This window comes from Thunnus maccoyii, chromosome 13, assembly GCF_910596095.1.
Source record: "Thunnus maccoyii chromosome 13, fThuMac1.1, whole genome shotgun sequence".
Taxonomy (NCBI): domain Eukaryota; kingdom Metazoa; phylum Chordata; class Actinopteri; order Scombriformes; family Scombridae; genus Thunnus; species Thunnus maccoyii.
In genome coordinates, this window is record NC_056545.1 from 1,956,974 (window position 1) to 1,980,453 (window position 23,480).

General features: G+C 40.4%; 2 protein-coding genes across 4 annotated transcripts; both read left to right on the plus strand.

Annotated features, from left to right (window-relative positions):
• The first annotated feature begins 135 nt into the window (after positions 1–135).
• serpinf2a (serpin peptidase inhibitor, clade F (alpha-2 antiplasmin, pigment epithelium derived factor), member 2a) lies at positions 136–5,672 on the plus strand. Its single transcript, XM_042431719.1, has 8 exons — positions 136–148; positions 214–414; positions 601–738; positions 847–889; positions 1,198–1,343; positions 2,493–2,635; positions 3,453–3,657; positions 4,410–5,672. Exons 1-8 carry the CDS (start codon positions 136–138, stop codon positions 4,928–4,930), a joined length of 1,410 nt encoding a protein of 469 aa, XP_042287653.1. The 3' UTR covers positions 4,931–5,672.
• Positions 5,673–8,786: 3,114 nt separating this feature from the next.
• On the plus strand, positions 8,787–18,513 carry serpinf1 (serpin peptidase inhibitor, clade F (alpha-2 antiplasmin, pigment epithelium derived factor), member 1). Of its 3 annotated transcripts, none has more exons than XM_042431946.1 (8): positions 8,787–8,900; positions 12,903–12,963; positions 13,952–14,147; positions 15,416–15,571; positions 16,470–16,673; positions 17,117–17,256; positions 17,395–17,605; positions 18,195–18,513. In XM_042431946.1, the coding sequence occupies exons 2-8, from the start codon at positions 12,904–12,906 to the stop codon at positions 18,443–18,445; spliced, it is 1,218 nt and encodes a 405-aa protein (XP_042287880.1). In that variant the 5' UTR covers positions 8,787–8,900; position 12,903; the 3' UTR covers positions 18,446–18,513. The 3 variants fall into 3 exon arrangements, with proteins under 3 accessions (XP_042287880.1, XP_042287879.1, XP_042287877.1); XM_042431945.1 differs by lacking the exon at positions 8,787–8,900 and adding an exon at positions 11,306–11,834; XM_042431943.1 differs by lacking the exon at positions 8,787–8,900 and adding an exon at positions 11,860–12,260.
• Positions 18,514–23,480: the final 4,967 nt, after the last annotated feature.

Below are 23,480 nucleotides of genomic sequence, written 5' to 3' on the forward strand. Positions count from 1 at the left end.
TTCTTCTCTTGCTTTGTCTCTGCCATCTGGGACTGACTGTAAGAAGAACCTCAGTCTAGTAAACTACCTTTTTAAGCACTAAAGGGGAATTCTTTATTTGCTCTTTCTTTTTGATGTGACCTTACTCTTCGGAAAATGAACCCTGTCTGTCCTCCTGTCTCCAGGAGGAACCCAGTCCAACTCCAGGAGGTCCTGATGTCTCTGCTCCTGTAGATAAAGAAAAGGAGACGGAGGAGAAGGTTCACAGCTGTGGAGAAAGACGAGTGTTCAGCCCAGAGGAACACCGGGCGATAGGGGGAGCCATAGAGCGACTGGGTTTACAGCTCCTAGAAAAGCTTCCTATTGGTCTGCAGCAGCCAAATGTTGTCCTATCACCTCTTAGCCTGGCCTTTGCCCTCGCACATCTCACCTTAGGTCAGTCAGAGTTTTCCTGAAATGGCTATGCGGAAGATAAACCCTTTGATTTAAGAACATGACTATTCTTCTGGTATCACATACAAAGCCACATGTTGTAGAGGCTGTTCATATAACACTGTCATCCATCAACTGTTCCTGCACATTCCTCCCAAACATTTTGTTCAGATATCATTTTTCCCTCAGGAGCTCGCAATGAAACAGAGAAGCTGCTACTGAAGAGCCTTCATGCCCAAAGTCTCCCATGTTACCATCATATTCTGGGAGGCCTTATGCCTCATTTCAGCAACATGGATGTGGCAACACGCATGTACCTGAGACCAGGTGTGTGGTGATGACTTTTGAACAGGAGATGGTTTATAAGAAGTACAATTTGTCTTATACAGTTTTTTCCATTTTCTCTTCTTTTCTCTCCATTTTTTCATCTCTCAGGATTTGAAGTGAAATTGTCTTTTGTTCAGGACTCTCTGGCCAGGTATCAATTACATTTAGGTCAAAAACACACAGGTTGAAAGCAGTTACTTTTCAGCAGAGTGCTCATCTAGATTTTGAACATCCTGCACACATTTGACAACTTACTCATAATTACTACGGTAAGTACAGTCGTCCTTACTGTAGTAATTATGATGGGAGCAAAGGAGATAATCATGTGACATTGTTATAACAGCTTTGGAAGACGCAGAGAAGAAGTGGTTGTAGAGTAGTAGAGGTTTCTGTTTTGTTGTCTAAAATATCTATGCACCATGTTTGCAATGGAAGTAAAAAGTTGTTTTTCCTCTTCAGGTACCAATCACTGCCTGTTCCCCTGCCCTCTGTGGAGGAGGTCAATCATTGGGTGGATAATGCCACTAATGGCCACATCCCAAACTTCCTGGAAAGTATTCCACATGACGTGGTGCTTATGCTCATCAATGCCATGTACTTCAAAGGTGAAACATTCCACCAAAGACCACTCAGTATGGTGATTTACAATGTCATAGTGAAGACAGAAATAAAACAGAAATTCATAATCAGATGTTTCAGCAGTGATGTCAGTGCCCAGAGGTGACTTTTAGGTCCATTTCAGCTGTCTAGCTCCTTAGTTGATTGGTCTGACTTGACTTGACTTGACTTGACTTGACTTGACTTGACTTGACTTGACTTGGCTTGACTTTAATGGTCACACAACAGAAGTCAGTGGAATTTCTTGGTACAGTATAGAAAAGAATATATAAGAATATATTAACATTGGGCTACTTTACTTGCCAGCAGACATTGGTGCCGTTTTAGTTCCAGTACCTAAGCAGATCAGAGAGGCCCGAATGTCTTTGTCACCACAAAATAGCTCCACTTAGGGGATCCCTGTTGGTAAGCTCATCCCCAGAGCCTCCAAAAGAACGCAGGTGCCTCGAACACTTTATCACTCCAGTTGTGGAGCAGCTGCTCAATATTGAGGTCGTCTTGAAGCACTGATCTCCTGTTTGTTTATGTAGAGCAAGGCCAACCATCTAGCAGTGATGCCATCTTGATTGCTTTGATCCAAGTTTTCATGCCTCCTGTCAAAAGACAAAATTCGTGACCATAGCTGAGGGTTGAGACAAAAAGAGAACGCTGAATTCCTGGCCTTGTTTCTTCGCATGGCAGTCTCCAAAACCACAGTCAAAGCCTCTGGTAAAACAACTCTAAAACGTGGTAAGCCTACCACACTAGGGAGTTGCTGCCCATCAGCTGGACTGAGCAGTTTTGCAATTTTAGGGAGAGAGCCATGATCTCAGACATGGGAACACTGATCTTCATAGTGGCTACAGTCTGCTTCATTGCACGTTAGATCAGAACATCATCAGCAAATAGTCTAATATCACCAGACCGGACACTCTCCAGACTATGGCAGCTCCTTGATATTCTGCCGATGAACATTACAAACAGAGGAGGTGATAAGGTGCACCTTTAGTAGAGTCCAATGCTCCTCAAGAAATGCTAGCTTAATTCTAAAACTGCAAACACAAGAGCTAGATGACTTATGAATTCAGATTGCAAAAAATGAAAAATTTTCTTTAAGTTACTAATGATTGCCTCTTGCCCCCCTCTGTGTTTGTCAGGTGAATGGCAGACACGTTTTGACCCACTTGTGACCTCTAAGGGAATATTCTACCTGGACAACCAGAACTCAGTGTCAGTGGACATGATGAAGTCTGTCCAGTACCCACTCCGCCTGCTGTACGACCCAGAGCTGGAAGCCCAGGTAACAGTCATGGGTATATCAGTGATGCTGCAGATATCGTCCACTATCTTGGGAAGAGCCTAGAATTCCCTCAAGACTTTTACATGATAATGCATGATATTATATGTAAGCAATGAAACACAATCACATGTGCTGATATACAAAAACATGTGATGTAGAGGCGTCTGTCACTAAGGCATTTGAACCATGGTCACTCAACAAGGGTTCTCAATTTAACCGTGGATTTATGGTCCAACACTCAGCTGTGGTCACAGATACAAACAGCCAAAATGAGTTTCCTTTGCAGGGCAGCTGGTCTTACCCTTGGAGGCAGGGTTAGGAGTTGAACCACTGCTCCTTGAAAGGAGCTTTTGAGGTGGTTCAGGAATCTGATCAGGATTCCTCTGAGATACCGCCCTCTGGAGGTTTTCTGGGCACATCCAATTCGGAGGCGATACTGGGCATACCTAGAACACACCGGATTATAGATCACTACACTTCCTGTCACTTTGTCCTGTCTGTTGAGGGACCGATATGAACTCATAGTTGGCTCATGAGATTCCCTCATCATTCATTTTAGATCCCATCTGACTTGGGTATGCCTTGGGTTCCTGGAAGATGTTGCTGGGGAAAAGGACGTACAAGATTTTTCAGTGACCATGGTTTAAATAAGTTGTGTCTAGTTTATGTCTCATTGAATTTCTTTTTCCTTCATTTTCTTCCTTTTCCCCTTCACCTCTTAACCGCCATGTACTCCTATTGTGTTTTTGTAGGACGTTAGTCCATATGATAGATCAAAAACAAAGAAATAAAAAGATATTCCTTGTCTCTCGTCCAGGTCGCCAGTTTTCCCTTCAAGGGAAACACCAGCTTCTTAATCGTCATGCCTTTGCTGGGCAGAGGAAACGTGTCATCAGTGCTTCCCAAACTGAACATATCTGACCTTTACAGACGTCTACCTCAAAAGAAAACAATGCAAGTCATCTTACCCAAGGTGAAGCTGCAGTACCGCCAGGAGCTCCAGGAAGCGCTCACCAGCATGGGTGAGAATATTCACAGGAACAAAAGAGGCATTTACCAGAAACAACATGTCACTTCCAAACATCTAAAGGATAGCACACACTGATCATGTTGGTAGCATTACCTAATTTGACTCTACAACTCACTGGAGGCAGTATACAAGCAGAAATGTTAAGTTAACTGAACCCTAGATGTTCCAATCCAGGGGAGTGAATGTGATAAAAAATAATGCTTTTCTGGAGTGTCAATGCAGTCACGCAACAATGAAACACGTTGTGAGGTGGGTTAACAAAGGAAACAAAACGATTTTAATGAACATCCATGCTACCCTTTCGTGTGAATTAAATTTTTGTTATTGCCTATGCCATGACTGTCCACAAGGACGTCTGCAGATGTCTGAACATGTTATTCTACACAAGGGCTGCGACTAGTAATTGGTTTCATTATCAATTCATCTACCAATTATTTTCTCGATTAATTGATTAATGGTTTAGTCTATGATATGTCAAGAAGTAGTTTGTTTTATCTGAGCAACAGTCAAAAACCAGAATATATTCAATTTACAATATATAAAACAAAAAAAGCAGCAAATCCCCACATTTGAGAAACTGGAACCGACATATTTTTTGGCATTTTTGCTGAAATAATTAATTGATTATCAAAATAGTTTTTTTTAAATCAACTAATTGATTATTCAACAAATCGTTGCAGCTTTAATCTACACAGAGTATATTTATAACTCTCCCCACTCCCTACCTCTCTGGTTGTCTCTCAGGCCTCGGCTCTCTGTTTTCGGGTCCTGACCTCTCTGGGATCTCCGACCATCCCCTGAAGGTGACAGGCGTCCGCCATGCCAGCACCATAGAACTCAGCGAGGAAGGTGTGGAGGCATCTGCCACCACTGCTGTAACCTCAATGCGCTCCATCTTCCTCTTCTCTATCAACTCCCCCTTCCTCTTTGTGGTCGTCGATGACGCCTCCCTCACCCCCCTCTTCATGGGCATTGTCACAAACCCTGCCCCTGACAATGACCCCATGCTCCATGATGAACCTGATGGCAACAGCACCATGAGCGACCAACCTGCAACGGAGAATACTGGGAAAAGAGACATAAATAGCGAACTAACGTCATGCAGCGACACAGAGCAAGGAGAGGGCAGCAGAAGGCAGTCATGCAGCGCCCCCACTGGTGAGAAGGAGCAGCTGCAGCCTGTAAATGGACTGGAGAGCAGCAGTGGGAAGAAGACAGGAGAAAATGAAACCTGCTCCAAACCAGACAACTCTGTACCTGCCTGATGTTTGAAATCTTAGTGGTGAAAGGAATAATTTGATATTTTGGGAAATGTGCCTATTTGATTTTCTCAGAGTTAGATGAGTAAATCTAAACCACTCTCATGTCTGTCTGTCAGGTAAATATGAAGCTAGAGCCATAAAAACAGGGGGAACAGCTAGCCTGGCTCTTTCTGAAAGGTAACAAAATCCATCTACCAGCTCACTAAATTGAAATCAGCCCTGTGACAAAACAATGAAGGCTGTTGCGTTTGTGGCGGCTGCTCCACTCTCATATCATGAGACATGAAATACAATTCAGGAAGTTCAATTTAAGTACTGGATTTGTTCATTCGAAGGCTTGTCAGTTACAAAAAAATACAGAAACAGGATTGATCATAAGTAATCCAGCAGGAAAGTGCACTTGAATTTATGTGATTAGCACCTTGCCTTGCATTGTGTTGTGGCAAAAGTCGAGCCTGGTTCAACTTTTTTGCTGGACGACCCTGGTTGTTTTTGCTGGAACCCTTAGTGTCGGCACCTCTGCTGTTTCGCAGGACTGTAACTGACATTTTATATCTTGTATGTTTAATCTGTAGAAAAACTAAGTGTAAAAATGACAACTTGTGGTGTTACTGGAGGGATTATGTGTGAGACCACTTCTTGGCCGGAAGCAGTTGCTAGGTTTCCATCCAAATTTACTACAAATTTTAACTGAATTTCCAGAATATTGGAAAAAGAATATTCAAATTGAAAATTGATTCAAATTATTTCCATCCATTTGGTTCATCAAGATGCAGCAGCAGGTGGCGCTAATTCTCCTGTCGGTGCCATTAAACCATTGCAAAAAAAAAAAGGACACAACGAGATGACATCGTTAAAAGAGCAGCAGTCAAAGCTCAAATGATGGAAAACATGATGGAAATATGACATTTCTGTTAGTTTCATGTATTGATGTGAGGAAGGTTACAGTCTCCTCATCATCGCTCCACACAGATCTGATGTTTTCAGCTTTTCAGTGGCGTTTAAGTCACATGATTTATGTACGTCATCACTTAGTCACTAAGTATGTCTACACTGCATTTATCGTATTTTACTTTTATTGGTAAGCCAACTTTTCCTCCTCAACAAAGTGTAAAAACATTTTTGTGACATTCTGAGATTTTCTTTTGAATTTTCCGTGTTTCCACACACGTTTTTTTTTAAGGCACAAATTGAAAATGCAAATAAAATGAGGTGGATGTAAATGCATCTAGTGATATGGTGGAGTGTTGTTGGTGCCAGACAACAATTGGAAACAGACATGAGAGTGATATCAAGCTTTTCATCAACCTCTTGGCAAAAAAGCGAATAAGCACATTTCTCAAAATGTCGGACTATTTCGTTAAAGCAGATTCAGACGCGCAGCAGAGGAGGAGGAGCACCTTGGTCTAAGTGTTTCTCATAAGGCATTGTTGTTCAACATGAAAAAATACAAATACAATGCAATTATAGTGATGAAATTTGAGTTTTATATGAAAGAGTCAACCGCAGATTCATATTTTTATAATCTGACTTTGCAGATTTACCATATTGATTTATCAAACCTATCAGGTTTCTGATGTATTAAATATGTTAAAACACAGTGTTCAATGACTGTTTATAATGCACTTATGAGGCCTTGCAATGCATTTTAAGACAAGAGCTTTACAACTGATGAAGCGAGCGCTGCACTGTTTCTGTTCTCATTACACACACACACACACACACACAGTCTACATAGAAAATTCCCTTCACACAGAAATATTCTTTACAACAAGTTGTGCATTATGATATGAAGTGTTTATTGTTTCTTTCCAGATGTTTTATCTACAGTGTGATGATTTTAATTTGATATTCTGTCAGGGAAAATAAAACGTTGACACAAAAAGTGTATTTATCTATGTTAATGGAAATAGTTAATTACTTCTTTCATGTGGAGATAAAGCTTTATAACCGTAGCTCACCATTGACTGCTCCATTGTTTATTTTTAGCCAGTTAACAGTTTTAATTGCTGCTCTTTGTCAGACTGACATAAACCAGTAAAATAATTATGTCTCACTTCTTCAAAGAGAAGAGCAAAACACTGTACATACAAAATAAACAGATGCAGCGACGCTCACCCAATAAAAAACAAGGAAGGACTAAATTTAAAGTCATTATAAAAAGACCAGTGTGGATCCTGTGTTTTGCCCTGAGTTCAGCCTTCCAGGCAGATCCAGCACTCAGGCAGTCAGCCATTGTCTTAAACTAATTCTTACTACTTTTGAACTGAACCCTTTGATTGGTGGAGCTCGTTAGAGACAGTACAAGGAAGCAAGTGCTGCCTGAAAAGCAAAGTTCAGGCAAAAACAACAACAACAACAAAAAAAATAGGACATTTTCATGAATTCTTAATTTTTGGCAAAGAAATACTGAGGTCCTCATGAGGGCTCCAAGGGTCCAAATGGTGGATCCAAGCGTCACTTAGAGACATCTAGAGGTCCTTAAGGGGGTCCTGGAGTCCTGAGGTTCTTGTCCTAATGTCTGGATCTACGGTGGTCTCAGTAGTCCTCTTCAGTGACGGGAGAAGTATTCAGATCCTTTACTTAAATAAAAGTACCAATACAACAATACAAAAATACACCATTACAAGTAAAAGTCCTGCATGAAAAATTACACTTAAGTAAAAGTACATAAGTATTATGAGCTTGATGTAGTTAAAGTATTGCAGTAAAAGTACATAAGTATTATGAGCTTGATGTAGTTAAAGTATTGCAGTAAAAGTAAACTCCATAGCTAGACTTCTATTCAGGTTCCACAAGGAGGAGCAGTGTCCAGAGACCCGAGGACAGAGACCAGAGCAGTTCAACACTCACACAGTAACAAAGGTAAAATACTTTACAAGCTGAAGGGATTCAATTATTTTAAAACTAAACAATAAAACACCGTTCACCAGGATGTATGCCTTCAGAGCTGAGGTAGCTAAACTAGAGCAGTAAAACGGTCTCAGTGTCCCGGCTGTCAATGAGGATCAGCTGTTCCAGCTGTCAGTCCTGTTCAATCAGGTTAATTATCCAATCAGTTGTATGTTTAGTCCGGTAGGTAGTACACAGAAAAAAACTATAACACACACCAAAACTATTCATAACAATCCCAAAACCAATTAAAGCCAAATAATTCACAGCAACTAATAAATATGTATGAAAATATGTGTTTTGTAGTTTTACATCGACATACATGTATAGTAGGCTAAAGTGCAAATGTTTTAGGCACTAAAAGTAAAGTGAGGATGATTTGAATAGTTGATATTGATCAGTTAACTTGATCCAAAGTTGAGTAAACAGCAGAAACCTTAAAGTAAATCAATATTTGGTCTTTAAAACAGCAGCAGTTCTCAGTTCTCTTCTTCTTCTGCTGTTTCTGTCTCTTCATGTTAATCCCAGATGGACTCCATGATGTTGAGATCAGGACTCCTTGTTCTTCTTGTAGCTGAAGACAGATCTTTATGACTCTGGCTGGATGTTTGGGCTCGTCGTCCTGCTGCAGATGATCAGACGCCTCCCTGATGCTGAATTATGGAGAAGAATCTAAACATCTAAAGGGCCTAAAAGTTTTCTACAGTACTGTGTAAATATATAATTACCATTAAATCAAATTATGTAAATCATCTAAATACACTTTAATAAAATAATCCCCCCCCAGTCTCAGTCCATAGTTAAATACACAGTTAACAACAAACTAAATGTTCAGCACTGGAACAGTTAAGACATCATGTCTTGTCTTCTGTCTTTGGCTGTAAAGTTTCGTTCATCCTCGTTCAGCAGCTCCTGTATTATTCGCGCGTCCCCGGCGCTCTACCTGGCAGCAGCAGCAGGGACGCGCGCCGCTGCAGGAGCACGCGCACAGCCAGCCGCGCGCGTCATCGTGGAGAAAACTCGTCTTATCTGCAGTGAGAGAGAGTCTGACCGACGTGGACCGTCCCGGAGCAGAGGAGAGGTGAGTGCGCGTCTTATGCGCTTTTACGCACGACTTTTGATTTTGTTTTGTTTTGTTTTTCTTTTACTGTAACTGCGGAATTTTACTCGTAAGTGGAAATGAATTTACAGTTAATTTAGTTGTGGATGATGTCGGAGCAGTCTGCTGCTGTTCAGGCTGAAACTTCGACCGAGAATCCGAAATGAAATAAAACATTTCTTTTGATGATCCTTCAGAGATTTAATCTTTTGTCATTGAGAATGAAAAAAAAATGACTAACAGCTTCCGTACCGGATGAGATAAAGACAGTTTTATATTCAGTTCAGTCTTTATTGTTCCTCATGGGAAACGTGGCTGGCAGCAAAACAAACTCATCTGTCTGTTAAAGTGATTTTAAACCATAAATATTATCCAGAGAGAGCAACACTCACAAAAACTATAAGAAACAGTAATTAAAAAGAAATGAAGCCATTTTAACTGATGAAACACTTCGTCTCCAACATGCTGATTGTGTTTCCAGTAAGTGAACTTTCTCCAGTTCAGCTTTTCCACCTCAAACTCTGCTGCCTGCCAACAAACGCAGACAGCTGCTGTTCCACTGAACAGTTTATATAATAGTTCTGATTTCACAGCAGGTCATTCCCCCGTCTCAGCACTCAAATTAAACACACTTTAATCACTAGATTCTCTTTTATTTGGAAGGTTTTTAAACATTTGACATGTTTGTTGGTGTGATATCTTTTATGAGATTTAACACGTTTGTGATTTCTTTCCCTCACAAGTTTAGTTTTTTGGGGTTTGGATCAACACAAATTATTTAAATCACTGAGGTTATTTGGGGTTGTAAAGACTTTGGTGCCAAGAACAACATTTCTGCAGCTCTGTGGAATAATTTCGGGGTCGTGACCTGAATGTTTAAAAAAAAAAATCTCTGATGTGATATCAGAATAACAAATGAGAAAACATTCCAGTGCGTTTTAGAGACAAGTTCCTGCAGGAAACGTGTCCTCTGCTGAGTCAGCTGCACGTCTTCAGTCGGCTGCACGACTCTGCAGGTCTCCATCAGGCCTGTTCAGAGTTTCAGTCATGAAGTGAGACAGACCAGGAGTCTGACATCCATCACTCAGATTTGTGGTTTATAATTGTTTACTTATGTAAAAATACTGATACAGAAATGCAAAATACTTCATTACAAGTAAAAGTCCTGCATGAAAAAGCTGTCATCAACATCAACGTGATGTAGATGACAGCTTTGACACAATGGATAATATAACAAGCTTTTAAAATACAACACATTGTTAAAGATGAAACCAGTGGTTTCCAACCTTTTTGTCTTTTGACGTCTTACAAAAAGCAGTGTGTAGTTGGGGTCACATTTCACATGTCTATGAGTTGTTAACAGCTCCACCAAATAGTGATTTTTCCCTCTAAACTTCTCACATGCTTTCATTTCAATAAATGTTCAAATGATCCAATATTTCAGCAAAAATCAAAGATTAGAGAAAAAGTCCAAAAACTGAAAACAGATTTGTGTATCAGAACTTTGTTTTTTCTTCTTTCCTCTCCCATTAATCATCTCACCACCCCTCAGATTTATCTGCTGACCCTTTGGAGGGGCCCGACCCCTAGGTTGGGAACCACTGGACTGAACTAGCTAACTGTATGTAAAGTAATGTAAACTAGCTCCACCTCCAGCAGCTACAACAGTAACATGCTGCTCTAACACTGATGCTTCACTATTAATAATCTAATGATGTCATATATAATAATATATCAGTCAGAGGGACCAAACCACTACTTTTACTGCAATACTTTAACTACATCAAGCTCATAATACTTATGTACTTTTACTGCAAAACTTTAACTACATCAAGCTCATAATACTTATGTACTTTTACTGCAATACTTTAACTACATCAAGCTCATAATACTTATGTACTTTTACTGTAGGAGGATTCTTCATGCAGGACTTTTACTGGTAATGGAGTATTTTTTACATTATGGTACTTTTACTTAAGTAAATTATCTGAATTCTTCTTCCACCACTGCTGGTGGAACTACTAACAAGTCAAACAGATTGAAACCTTCGTATCACCCACTCAAACTCATCCTCACTTCCATTGAGAAGAGTCACTGTCTTCATAAAACATTTAATGACGACATATATCGAGAAACTGTTGAGAATTCTGGGAGATGATGGAAAGAAAAGAACAGAAGCTCTCTGAGGTTTGGAAGACTGGAGAAATGAGTGTCTGGGTTTCCCATCAGCCGTGTGTGTGTGTGTGTGTGTGTGTGTGTGTGTGTGTGTGGTCTGAGGTTCAAATGACAGACTCTTGTTTTGAAAACCACGAGAACCAGGTCCAGATGTGTTTGTAAGAACAAAAGAAAGTCTGTGTGAATGTGAGATCCCTTTTTTTTCCCTCAGTTTGTTTTACTGTTTTAGACATAATGTGTTTTATAAAACTAGACTCAATACCAGAACAGTGTTTAACATCAGATCTAAATCCACTTCTACTTGCATATTTCCCTGCTGTGGGACTAGTAAAGGATGATCTTATCTTATCTAACTGAGCTGCACAGCTTCTATCTTATTGTGGTGACGTGTTGCAGCTGCATGATTTTACACCGAAAAACACAATTTTGCATTTATAATTTTCTTTCATGATTACAAGGGAAAATGTTTTGTTGAGAGATGATCTGGTTGTGTTCGTGGCCCTTAAACCGGGTTCAGACTACAGGGTTGCATGACACACACATAAGGAGAAACTTCACAGATGTTCTTCTCTGTGATCTCACAACAAGATTTGGAAATAACGGTGCATCACAGACACTACAGGATATTAAATAATATCCTGGCACAATAAATTAAGATTACCGTGCCAGAGGGAGAAATGCACCATTTAATGTGATCTCACTGGGAAGCAGTCTGGATGAAAACATGTTTGCGGAGACGTGGTTAGTCAGTTTTAATATCTGTCAACAGTAGTATGCTAGCTAACGTTAGCCTCAAGGGCTCTGCGTCACCTACATACAATTTAATGGCACAGAGCAAAAATAAATGTCAGTTTAAGCAAGTAAAGAAGGAAACAAAGAAGTATAAATGAGTAAAGCTGTAAGTAAAGTGGCTCCCCATTATGACGAAGGCAGCCAGCAGTGAGATGTCGCTGTTGGTTAGATTTGTTTATCGCTAGCAAAGCAGCAACGTACATAACATAAGCAGAAACGTTAGCTAGGTTGGACCACCGTGTTTAACTATATATGTTAACGGTTACGGCTGAAAATGACAACAGAAATAAACAAGTTTTCTGATATCTCCACAATTCAAATCAACCACCAGTTGTCTACCCAGAGGTTGACGGTTGCTGTTAGCGTGTCGTCATGGTGAGTTGGTCTATTGCGGCTCCGTTGAGTCTACGAGCAGTTCTGGAGGTTTAAGATTGGATCTGTAAAGACAAGATAATCTAGTCCCAGACCAGATTTCTCCTCTGATTGTCGGGAGGGTGAATGAGGGATAAATCTGCCCAGAGCTGTAGTCTGAGCCCGGTTTTACAGCATCATCAGTTTGTATTTTGTGGTGAAGTCTTAGCTGGTTGTATAATTTGTGGCGTTCCTCGACAATTATACAAAACACTGCCTGTGAGTTATGTGTTTCTGACTGTAATCTCAAAAAGTCCCACAAACAGAGGTTGAAGTTTTCTTCAGAACTGTTTTGGATAAATTTATCTCTTTTCCATCACTGTCACCAGCAGAGTTTTATCTTTCGTTCCTCCAAAGCTTTTCTTGCATTCTTACATGTGTTTCTGTCAGATTTGGTTTACTCTCTGCCTGAGGAAATGAGCAGTGCCTGGTTTGATGCAGCAGAATCCATTTCTAGCTTTGGATTATGTTTAACATTGATATGTTGAGCAGTTTAGCTTTATCTTTTTCCTAAACAAAGGTATTGAAAAAGGTTTCGGTGCAGAAACCTTCAGGTCTTCTACATTGGCAGGAAATCATGTCTTCATTAATGTTTTTGTCTTCCAGGATGAAGCGAACAACTTTCCTGCTGGTGTTTGGAGTCGTCCTGAGCTTCTGTCAGGCTCAGGTATCAACGTCACCTGTTTCCACTCTGTATTAAGTAAAAAGCAGTGAACGCCAAGGAGTCGCTCCTGTATTCTACATATGATCACTTATGACATGTCTGTTGTCATTTTAGACTTGAAAAGTCAAATATGAAGCAGTAGTGTTGCTATGGTTACCTGCAGGTTAAAGTTTAATTGTGGTTTTACTGTTAAACTCCACATTTACATGATTTTGACAGCCAATCAGAGTAAAGCCCATTCAGACTGGATTTATGTCTCTTGGGGAGGTGGGGGTGATGGAAACATGCTGACATCAACATGTCGGCCTATTAGGAAACCAATAAAACCATCAGGAGAGCAAGATCACATAAAAGCAGGGTAATAATGGGCTGTTGTAACGTCAGCTACAGGTAGGTACTGATATTCTCCTTTGGTTAGTCAAGAAACCTCCGTTAATCCACTTAGAAATCAGAGAAACTTGCTGCTAACAGCTGAGATCAGCAGGCTTTTAATGGTGACAATTTGACAAACTGTAAACAGATCTGGTGTAAAAAAACATGTCTGAAGGAGAACAGCAGCTCCTACCTGCAGCTGACATTACAACAGCTCATCTAATGAGCTTTTAAGAGGTCTTACTCTCCTGATGCCTGCATATGTTTCTGTTGTCATGTTTCCATCTGTCAGTTTAGCAAAAACACGCTGATAAAATGTAGCAGAGAGAAAAACTCAGAGAGCTCCACTTTAAAACACAAGGACGTCACTCCCAGCGGGACTTAAATGACAGGAGGAGCAGTGAGTTCATTCATTACAGCTGTAATTATTACTGAGACATTCAAATCACCACACCTCCTCTACAGACACTGATATGGTCTGAATGATGCTTTACACACCACATTCTGTAATTTTGTGATGGTTAAAATGTCGTAAGTATGCAGAACACAGTAAATGTTTCATTCCCCACCTCCTCCTGTAAAGTTCATCCTGTCAGCAAAATCCTTTGATCTGTTCCAGTCGGAGACGGGAGGCGAGGAGACGGGCGGGGAGGAGGAACATGTGGAGCTCTTCACCACACCTGCGACAAAGATGGGTGCCGCCGCCTCGGACTTTGGCTACAACCTGTTCCGCGCTCTGGCTAGCCGCAACACTGCGACCAACGTGTTCCTGTCCCCTATCAGTGTGTCTGCGGTGCTGACGCAGCTGTCCATGGGTGAAGACACAAACACACTACAAACTAAAACCAAACTGGTGTTTTGGCTTTGACCACCACGGTGTGTATGGGCTTGTTGGCCAGACTGGTTGAAATGTATTTCAGGTGGTCAGCAGTGTCACATGACTAGTTTTGTTTCTCACATGCCCTTCGGTGGTGAGTTTTCAGTTTATTTTCTTTGCTTTGGTCTACACATTTTCCCTCCTCTCTCATTATTTTCCCTTGTTTATTTCAACATCAGTCACTTTGAACTGAGACTGTATGATTATATAACCATGCAGACATTTACCATATAATTGTGTAATTTACAGTACTGTGGAGGCCAGAAATTTCGGGTCATTTCGGATAGCTAGCAAGATTTTTAGGGTGTAGTGGAAGCCTAAAGCTAACCTTAAATAACTCTCTCATACACACATAGATTAACATGTGTAAACTTGCTCTCAACAAACAATAGTTAGCCAACATCACACAAATACAGACAAAATCTGGAAACATCACTAATAAAACACTCCCTAAAAACAGCCAGAATGATAAACCAGCTAACAGGATAAGAATTTTCACAAAAATTCTCCAAGTTTGCTAAACAATCCAAGAACAGAACCTCCAGAAACTTAAATTCTCCCTGAAGAATCATCTAATAAACAGCCAAAACTGTTTGCTAACGTGACCTAGCGAGTCTTGACATTTTGCGAAACAAGGACACAATCATCTGTATGTACTATAACCAATGTATTATTGTCATTTTAATTTAGAAAGTAACACTTACAGCTCTACTTATTATTACCTGTCCAGAAGCAAAAGGCAAACACAGGTAGCTGTAGACTAGCTCAGGGGTTCCCAACCCCCAAAATAACGGTACCGGAGACTTGCGATGCCCAATATCCCTGGAGGTGGTTGACGCATACAAATGTTGCACACGTAGAGAGCAGAAACAGAGCTAAAAGAGAGTGAATATTGGACTTACATTCACCAGGTGGACAGAAACATGACTCCACATGAATGATAACGTTGCTCCGTAACTGCTGGATGTGGAAATAAGCAACCGTTTGCTAACAAGTTCAACATATTAGCTTAAAAGCTGATGATGCGACAGTGTTCCCTACTTGTTTCTGCTGAAAACTAGTTCACAAAACATCAGTTAATGCAGGTTTAACAGTAATATTTATATAGTTGTATTCTCCTGAACTCCCAATACGCAGATGAGTATATATGTATGAACTTATCAAACACATTGAATCTTAGCTAACATGATCCTTCCTGACCCTCAGGAGGGTCTGAGCGAGCTCAGAGGCAGCTGTTCAGGGCTCTGAGGTACCACACCCTGCAGGACCCTCAGCTCCACAACACCCTGAAAGACCTGCTGGCCTCAGTCAAGGCGCCCGGGAAAGGCCTGAGCACCGCCGCACGCATCTACCTGGCACGACGTGAGTTCATGTAGGGTTTGGGCGATGGGATGTAGACATATTTAGTATATACCAGGTTATCTACATGTAGCAGGATTTACTTTCATCATCAGACTCCTGATTTCTTAGTTAATTGTAATCAGAAGAAATGCATCATTTCATACTATGTAACGCCTAGCACCAAGCTAACAGAGATCAGCAGGTCGGCGGCTCACCATTGGCCCCATGTAGGCAGATTGCTCCATCTTTAGCAGCCCCTAGTCCGTCCTTTTTTGGCATGCTGCACAGAATGAAACATGAGGATTTAATGGAGATTTCAGACAGTCAGATAGATTTCATGGAGCAGAGGAACATTTAGCTCAGAGATTATAATCTACACCAAACCATATGTCCAACATACACTCAGCAATCTAATGCAATCCAATACAACGGCTCTGCCATAAATTCTACTTTTACGAAGCTTATACATTTTTCAGTTTTTGTTGACATTGGATTGCATTAGATTGCACAGATGTTCCTAATAAAGTGCTCGCTGAGTGTATAACTGCTTCTACAGGATCTCCTGAAAAGCAGTAATGGCGGCTTCCTCCTACAACCTGGATTCGTCTTTTTCTGGATTCAGCACAGATCTGATCACACTTCAGTGATATCATATGGCCCCAATGACTCACAAACTAATACTATGAAATACATGTGACATAACATGAAGGAGTACCAAACAGTTTTTGACAGACTCTGCAGCTTCACCAAAAGTCTTCTGCCACTGTCTTACTGAAAATACAATCTTCAGTCAATCAAATCTCGGTTTAAATTGTGTCTTCATAGGCCCATTAGTTTCCCTCACCTGCACAATCGATGTTGTGAGTGTCTGAACCTTAAAATATCTGATTAAACCGTCTCTTTGTGTGACCGTACTCAGGACTTCGCCTGAAGCAGGACTTCTTCGGTCTCGTGGAGCAGCAGTACGGCGTTCGTCCCAAGGCTCTGACGGGTGGAGCCAAGGACCTGAAAGAAATCAACGACTGGGTGTCTCAGGAGACGGGCGGGAAGGTGCAGCGCTTCCTGGCTAAGGCCCTCCCCCGAACCCCTGGAGTGAACACTGTGAGCGCCGCCTACTTTAAAGGTACAACACAGTTCCCCAAAAGCGTCTGACTGTCAAACACTCGCTACCTGGTGTGTGTTTGTTGGTTTGAACACGTCAGAGTGCTGCCTCACATTAATCCTTTGTTTCATAATTAATTTTCCTACAATTTCAGAATCAAACTGAGGATGCATAAACGTCAATTTATTTTAAAAATTATTGAACTTTTCCAACATGTGAATTTACTCACGTCACAACATGATAGAAATCACAACACCATAGTGTAATATACCATAGACCTAATGCTCAAATGGGCGTACACACTAAATAAGAAAGAAGAAGACAAACAGAGCAAAACCAAATCCAAAAAAATATAACAAGTAGGCAAGAAAAGACTTTCAGACTTGAAAAAATCTCCTTGTTGAGCCCCATGTGGTCAATTTTTCCACGGACATCAGTAAGGACGTTTTTCTGTCTGTAAACAGGGAAGTGGGTGACTCGGTTCGGTCAGAGTGGAACGTTGGAGAACTTCCGAGTGGACGGCAAAGCACCTGTCCGTGTTTCCATGATGCAACAGGATAACTACCCTGTAAAGATGGGAGTTGACTCAGATTTGAGCTGCACGGTGAGTTTTCTACTCTGAAACAATAACAAAAATGTGTAAAATTGGTTGAAACTTCATTATTCAGAGAACGCTGTGTGGTGATGTCACTAAAAACAGCCTGATTTCCGTTTTCTGAAATGTCTTCTCTTCCTCCTTCAGATCGCTCAGATCCAGATGCAGGACTCTGTCAGCATGTTTGTGTTCCTGCCCAATGACGTGACCTCCAACATGACCCTGGTGGAGGAGAGTCTGACCGCTGAGTTTGTGCAGGACCTGTCCATGACGCTCCTTCCTGCCCAGGTGACCCTCACTCTGCCCGCCCTGAGGCTCAGCTACTCCACAGACCTGCTGCCGCTGCTCAGCGACCTCAGTGAGTCCACAACACAACACGCAAGTCAAGGAGTGTAGATTCATGACTTAAACTACAAGACAGAAATATACAGACTCATTTTTTACTTGAGATTTGTAAAGCTGTGCATACGCATGGTTCAGTCATTGTGGACTGACTTCCACTCCCACATGTAGCCATAAATGGATTTAAAAACGTCAATGTACTGGCATTTATTGTGAGTGAACAATAACGGGGTCTTTAGCTCGTTTGTTAGCGTGTTAGCTACGTCCACGCTAAGCCAGCAAAATCTGGAACCACTGTTTGATGCCCTGAGTTATATCGGACCACACTGACGAGTCAAATCTGTGGAAAAACAGCTAAATCGTGTTGATCAGTGCGACATGGTCCTCTTGTTTCCTTCTTTCTATTCTTGTCTCATCTTGTTGTCTCATCAGGACTCACCGACTCAACCAAAGGCATAAGATGTATGGATGTTAGAAGTGTAGACAGGAAGTCGAAGGTTATTTCCTGTGAAACTTATTTAGACTTACATCAGTGTACCAATAAGAGCCACTAGGTGTCACTGTTTCAACTTATAATAGTTTTAACATAACCTCCCTTCGTGCAGATCTCTCTGATTGGCTGGCGGACACAGAACTGGAGAAAATCTCGGCTCAGCCCGTCAAGCTCAGCAGTGTCAGTCACAAGGTCGTCATGGAGATGGCGCCCGAGGGGAACCAGTACGCTAGCACCACATCGACGCCGAGCCACCTGTCCTACCGAGTGGACCGCCCCTTCCTGTACCTGATCCGAGACGAAGCCTCGGGTGCGCTGCTCTTCATCGGCAGGGTGGTTAACCCCAAGGAGCTGACGATATAACACACACACACCTACATACACACACACACGCACACACACACACATAGACAGAGGTTTACTTATGTCACTTTTGGGGTATTTACGTAGACTTACATTCATTTCCTGGAGTCTTACCCTAACCACTGACCAAAAAAAAATCAGCATTTCACCAGTTGGGGACACGACTTTTGTCCCCAGTTGCACAAGCCTTCCCCAATCAACTGCTCTTAAGTCTGGTTTGTGTCCCTGAAAGTGACTTAAGTCATACCCCCACACACACACACACACTCTTAGCAGGTCCTAGAAGGGAATTCAGGTGTTTGTGCGTGCGTGGATATTTGAGTTTGATTTGATGATACATGATTTTTTTACTTTTCATGTTGAAACATGTTAGCGTGATCATGTTAATCAGACAGATTACTCAAAACACACTGACAATACTCTGACCCACACCTCAACATAGGAGTGCATTTTACAAATTAAATATTGTCATTTGTGTTTAAAGAAATAAATGCGACCATGAAACGAAACATGTCTCTAAGTGCAGTTTATTTCGGTCTCCAGATGGTTAATGCCCTCAGGACATATTTTATATGTTTATTTTCATTGCAAGTTCTTCATTCTGTGCTTCCTGCTCACTGTAGGAAAAATATTCATATTGGATCATCATATTAGCAAGATCTCCAGAAGATAAAAGTTACTCATTTTTTATTCTGGGGCTCTACTGGAATATCTTTGCATGATTTCCAGTTAAAAACTCCTTATTTATCTTCTACTTGTCCTTTATGAAGCCCCTCAGTTCAGCCTCTGTCTGAAAAAGGCCGTTTTAGCTTCCTGTCTCTTTAAGCCCCGCCTCCTGATGAGCCCACTCTGTTCTGATTGGTCAGCTTCAGGAAGCTCAGGAAGCTAGTAGCAGGATTTCACTTCTTTTCAACTTCTCAGATCCATCCGTACATGTTAGAGCTGACTAAGATCTAAAATATGAGAGTGAACAACACATGGAAACACCTTAGCAACCACCTTAGCAACAGCCTTAGGAACAAAGATTATATAACTGACAGCCGTTTGTGGACATGTGCAAACAATCTGACTCACGAGGAGGAAGCAGAGGTAACTTTGCAAATGAGGAGCCAAGGTAAGTTGAATCCCTGACTTTTGACTTGCAGGCATCATACATACATATGTTCACTTTGAAGTTTTAACATCAGAACAGGATATAGCATAAATAACAGAAAATCACCTAAAGCAGAACATGTCCCTGTTAATGCACTGAAACTATTTCACATCAAGAAACTTCTATTAAGTAACATTATAAACTACGGAGCCCCTAAAGTCCCAAAAGGTGGTATTTTTTTTTATCTTGTGCGCACAAGACTTGAGAAATCAACAAACTATTAAAAGCTATAAATGCAAGTTACCCCTGTGGTCTTCAAAGCATAGGCCTATCATGCCTTTACTTCCTACAAGATAAAAAAAATACCACCTTTTGGGACTTTAGGGGCTCTGTAGTAAACAGTATGTATGAAACTACATTCCCTCCTGTCTGTAAAGTGGCTCTCTCTCTCTCTCTGAGCAGCTAAATTACTTTTAAATGTCAGTCTCATTAAATGCATTATGTGAAGCAGCTTTTTAAAACAACATGTGGTTATTTTTTGGCTCTTTGTTGCTCCATTCTGTTGTTCAATCTGCTGCTTAGAGGAAGAAAAGTATTCTCTACTGGAAACCTTACATAATTGTGAAAATAGCCACATTACCTGTTCGCTACAAGGGAAATGTAGTTAATCTTCACTACATGTTGCTCCCAAACACTCGATGTAGAGAACCTGGATTCACCTCTCATTTCAGAATCAAAAAACTGATGTTGGATTTTCAATAAGAAACCACAAAGAAATGATGTAGAAATTAATTTGAAGTTTTTAAGAATCGTCTAACATCAGGTGGATGATTCTGTCCAAATGTTTTCTATTATGAGTGTAATGAGCTTTGCAGCCAGCAGGAGCCGCTAGCGCCCTGTTAATGTTTTTATCCTTTATGCTCACACTTCAAGGACGGGTTCACAATTTTTAAAGTCTGTCTTAAAACAAGAGTCAGGAGCCCAAATGAACATTAAAGCTGTTTTTCTTGCTGTAATCATTCCTCCTGTTCATACTGACCATTAGAAGATCCCTTCATAATGACCTTACAATGGAAGTGATGGAGGACAAAATGTATTTAAAAGTTTATCTGAAGCTAATATGAAGCTTCAGCGTCCAAATGAGTCAAATCAAGTAGATATCTTTCAACGTTACAGTCTTTTTTAGTGCCAAAGTCCCTCTTTTTGTTATTATACTTCCACCTGCAGCTCAACAGGGAAACACTGTCCGAGGAAACACAAAGAGGGAATTTGATGCTAAAAAGACTGTAAATGTGTCAGATATCCACTTGATATGACTAACTCAGACTGCTGAAGCTGAATAGAAGCTTCACACAGACTTTTAAATGACTGTGTGGACACACTGTGGATTTTGGCCTCCATCACTTCCATTGAAAGCACATTTGAAGGATCTTTTAATATCCAGTATGAACAGGAGGAATGATTACAGCGAGGAAAACCTCTTTCACTGTTACCATGGACACCTGACTGCTGGTTTAAGACACTTGAAAAATTGTGAACCTGTCCTTTAAACCTTCTGAGGTGATTTTTAGCACGTTACATAACTCCTGAATCTCCTCTAAGTTTTGGTTTTTCGTAGAAGTGATGATGTGACACCTTCAGTACAGATAATAAGATGAGATGATTATCAACACATCGTCACAGGTATGTACGACACTGAAGCAGTACGAGTTGATTTAAGTCTTTTAATCATAGATACAGTGATGAAATCAGACTTGTGCTTAGACATCAGGAATCTGATCTAAACAGATCAGAAAATCTAAACAGGCAGCAAGTCAAAGACAATCAGGAACAGGTGAACAGGATCCGGCAAGGATTAAATGAACCTTGGCAGGTATAAATGCTACTAGGGCTGATGAGATAATGAGAGGCAGGATAATGAGGATGATTAGGGAACGGGGAATATGTGAGCAGGTGGGTGTTTTTCTATAAAATCCTTTAAAAAAAAGTAACAAAAGAAGCCAAAGTTGTCAAATGTTGAATGTTGCCTAAACACAAGCAGCTGCACAACAACTTAGTCTAAACTGGTGAAATGATGATTTAAATCAGAAACAATTAGAACAGAAAATAAGTGGCGGATACCTGAGTTTTTGAAGCTTAGATATGTATAAAAATGATGTGGGGACTAGTACTCATGTCAGAAAACCACGGGCATATCAATGAACCAGTCAGATGAATGGCTATCTGTACATAAAGGAGGAAATAACACGATCATAACAAATCCAACACTAAATAACCCTCGTTTCGAGAGTAGCTACAAACACAAATTGAACAACGAATATGTTACAATACAGAACTTCCTCACAGAAACCAGAATAACCAGAATGGTCCAGGTATCATCGTATAATTCGTAATTCAAAACCCAAAAAAGGGTGAATCTGTTATTGTTTCAAAACAAAAAACAAAAAAGCGTTTGAAACCAAAAACGGAAGTCACATGGTTTTTTCCTTTTTTCATTTTAAACCACTAACGAAAAACTAAATCACGTGATCTATTCCTTCTTTGTTTCTCAATGAAAATCCAGAAAACCAAACTAAAAAGACCGGGCAATTTTGGTTTAGAAATCAAGTATTTTTGTCAGTTTTGTACGATAGCGGAAGTGGCTACATTAGCCTACCCATGATCCTCAGCAACTGTTGCTATGGTGAAGACGCCAGCGACAGCCGCGCACGTTCGTGTAAACGGGATGAAGACGGGATTATAAAACTGAACTTTACATGTCACATCCCTCATTTAAGCCCTACACTCATCAAACTGGACTTTAGATTGTGCATTTTATTCAACCTCCACTGTTACATGATGTAATTATTTATTAATTATTTATGTTTAATTTATTCTCTTATCACCTTTCTTATATTTCATACACTTCGTTTCTTTGTCAATAGCACACATTATTTTCTTTACAGTTCAATGTTCAGTAAAGTACGTTGATCCCGATCATAACCAATAATCTGCAGTACTACATAATGTTATACTGACTATATGTTAAGGCTGTCACAGTCGCTGAGGATCATGGGTAGGCTAATGTAGCCGCTTCCGCTATTATACAAAACTGACAAAAATACTTGATTTCTAAACCAAAATTTGGCTTTTGAATTTGGTTTTCTGGATTTTTGTTGGGAAACTAAACAAAAACCACGTGACATCAGTTTTTGGTTTCAAACGCAAAAACGAATTGGCTGAATGTCCGCAGACCTGCTCGATATTCAATCCAAAAAGGAATAACGATAAAACGAATCGGCAAAAACCAAAAACGGGCCGGGTTTGATTGGTTTTTCATTATTTGATTCTGACACCAAAAACGTTTTTTTTTGTTTTTTGTTTTGAAACAATAACAGATTTAGCGTTTTTTGGTTTTTGAATTACAAATGAATTACGAATTATCCGATGATACCTGGACTGTTCCCTTTCCACAAAGTTAGGTTGTAAAACAGGCAATAAATGACAAGTGCAAAGTAATAAACGTAGTTCCTCCCGATGAGTAAAGTTTTAGCTCAGTAGTCATTTTTCTAAAATTAAAAGTGTAAAACAAGATTTTTAAGCCTCTTTCTACTTTTATTCAAACACAAATTGCTGCCACAACAAATACAGATACAAATACAAATACTGGGATCTCTGCACATCCCAAGTACTGAGTTGACAGTTTTTGATACTTGGTGCTTCAGACGTATTTCAGTCTGTGCAAAAGGAACATATAGAAGTTTGAAAACCAGTAAGAATTTCACTGAAGTTCAGATTTTCAGTTTAAACCAGCCTCGGCACCAACACTTGAATCTGTCCTGCAGGGGTTTTGTATGAAACAAGAAGAATAGTATTTAGTAAAGAGCAAAAATGTAGAATACACACAAGACTTCCCTTAAAAAAAAAAAACCCTGGAAAACAACTTGAGACTTTGGTGTAACT

What these genes read in the sequence shown, in the direction of transcription:
- serpinf1 (XM_042431943.1), top strand. Translation starts at nt 12,160, where the DNA reads ATGACAACAGAAATAAACAAGTTTTCTGATATCTCCACAATTCAAATC. An exon ending in TGAGCTTCTGTCAGGCTCAG is followed by an intron (nt 12,964 to 13,951) that starts GTATCAACGTCA and finishes GATCTGTTCCAG; the next exon opens with TCGGAGACGGGAGGCGAGGA. An exon ending in GAGCGCCGCCTACTTTAAAG is followed by an intron (nt 16,674 to 17,116) that starts GTACAACACAGT and finishes GTCTGTAAACAG; the next exon opens with GGAAGTGGGTGACTCGGTTC.
- serpinf2a (XM_042431719.1), top strand. An exon ending in CAATGCCATGTACTTCAAAG is followed by an intron (nt 1,344 to 2,492) that starts GTGAAACATTCC and finishes TGTGTTTGTCAG; the next exon opens with GTGAATGGCAGACACGTTTT. An exon ending in ACCCAGAGCTGGAAGCCCAG is followed by an intron (nt 2,636 to 3,452) that starts GTAACAGTCATG and finishes TCTCTCGTCCAG; the next exon opens with GTCGCCAGTTTTCCCTTCAA.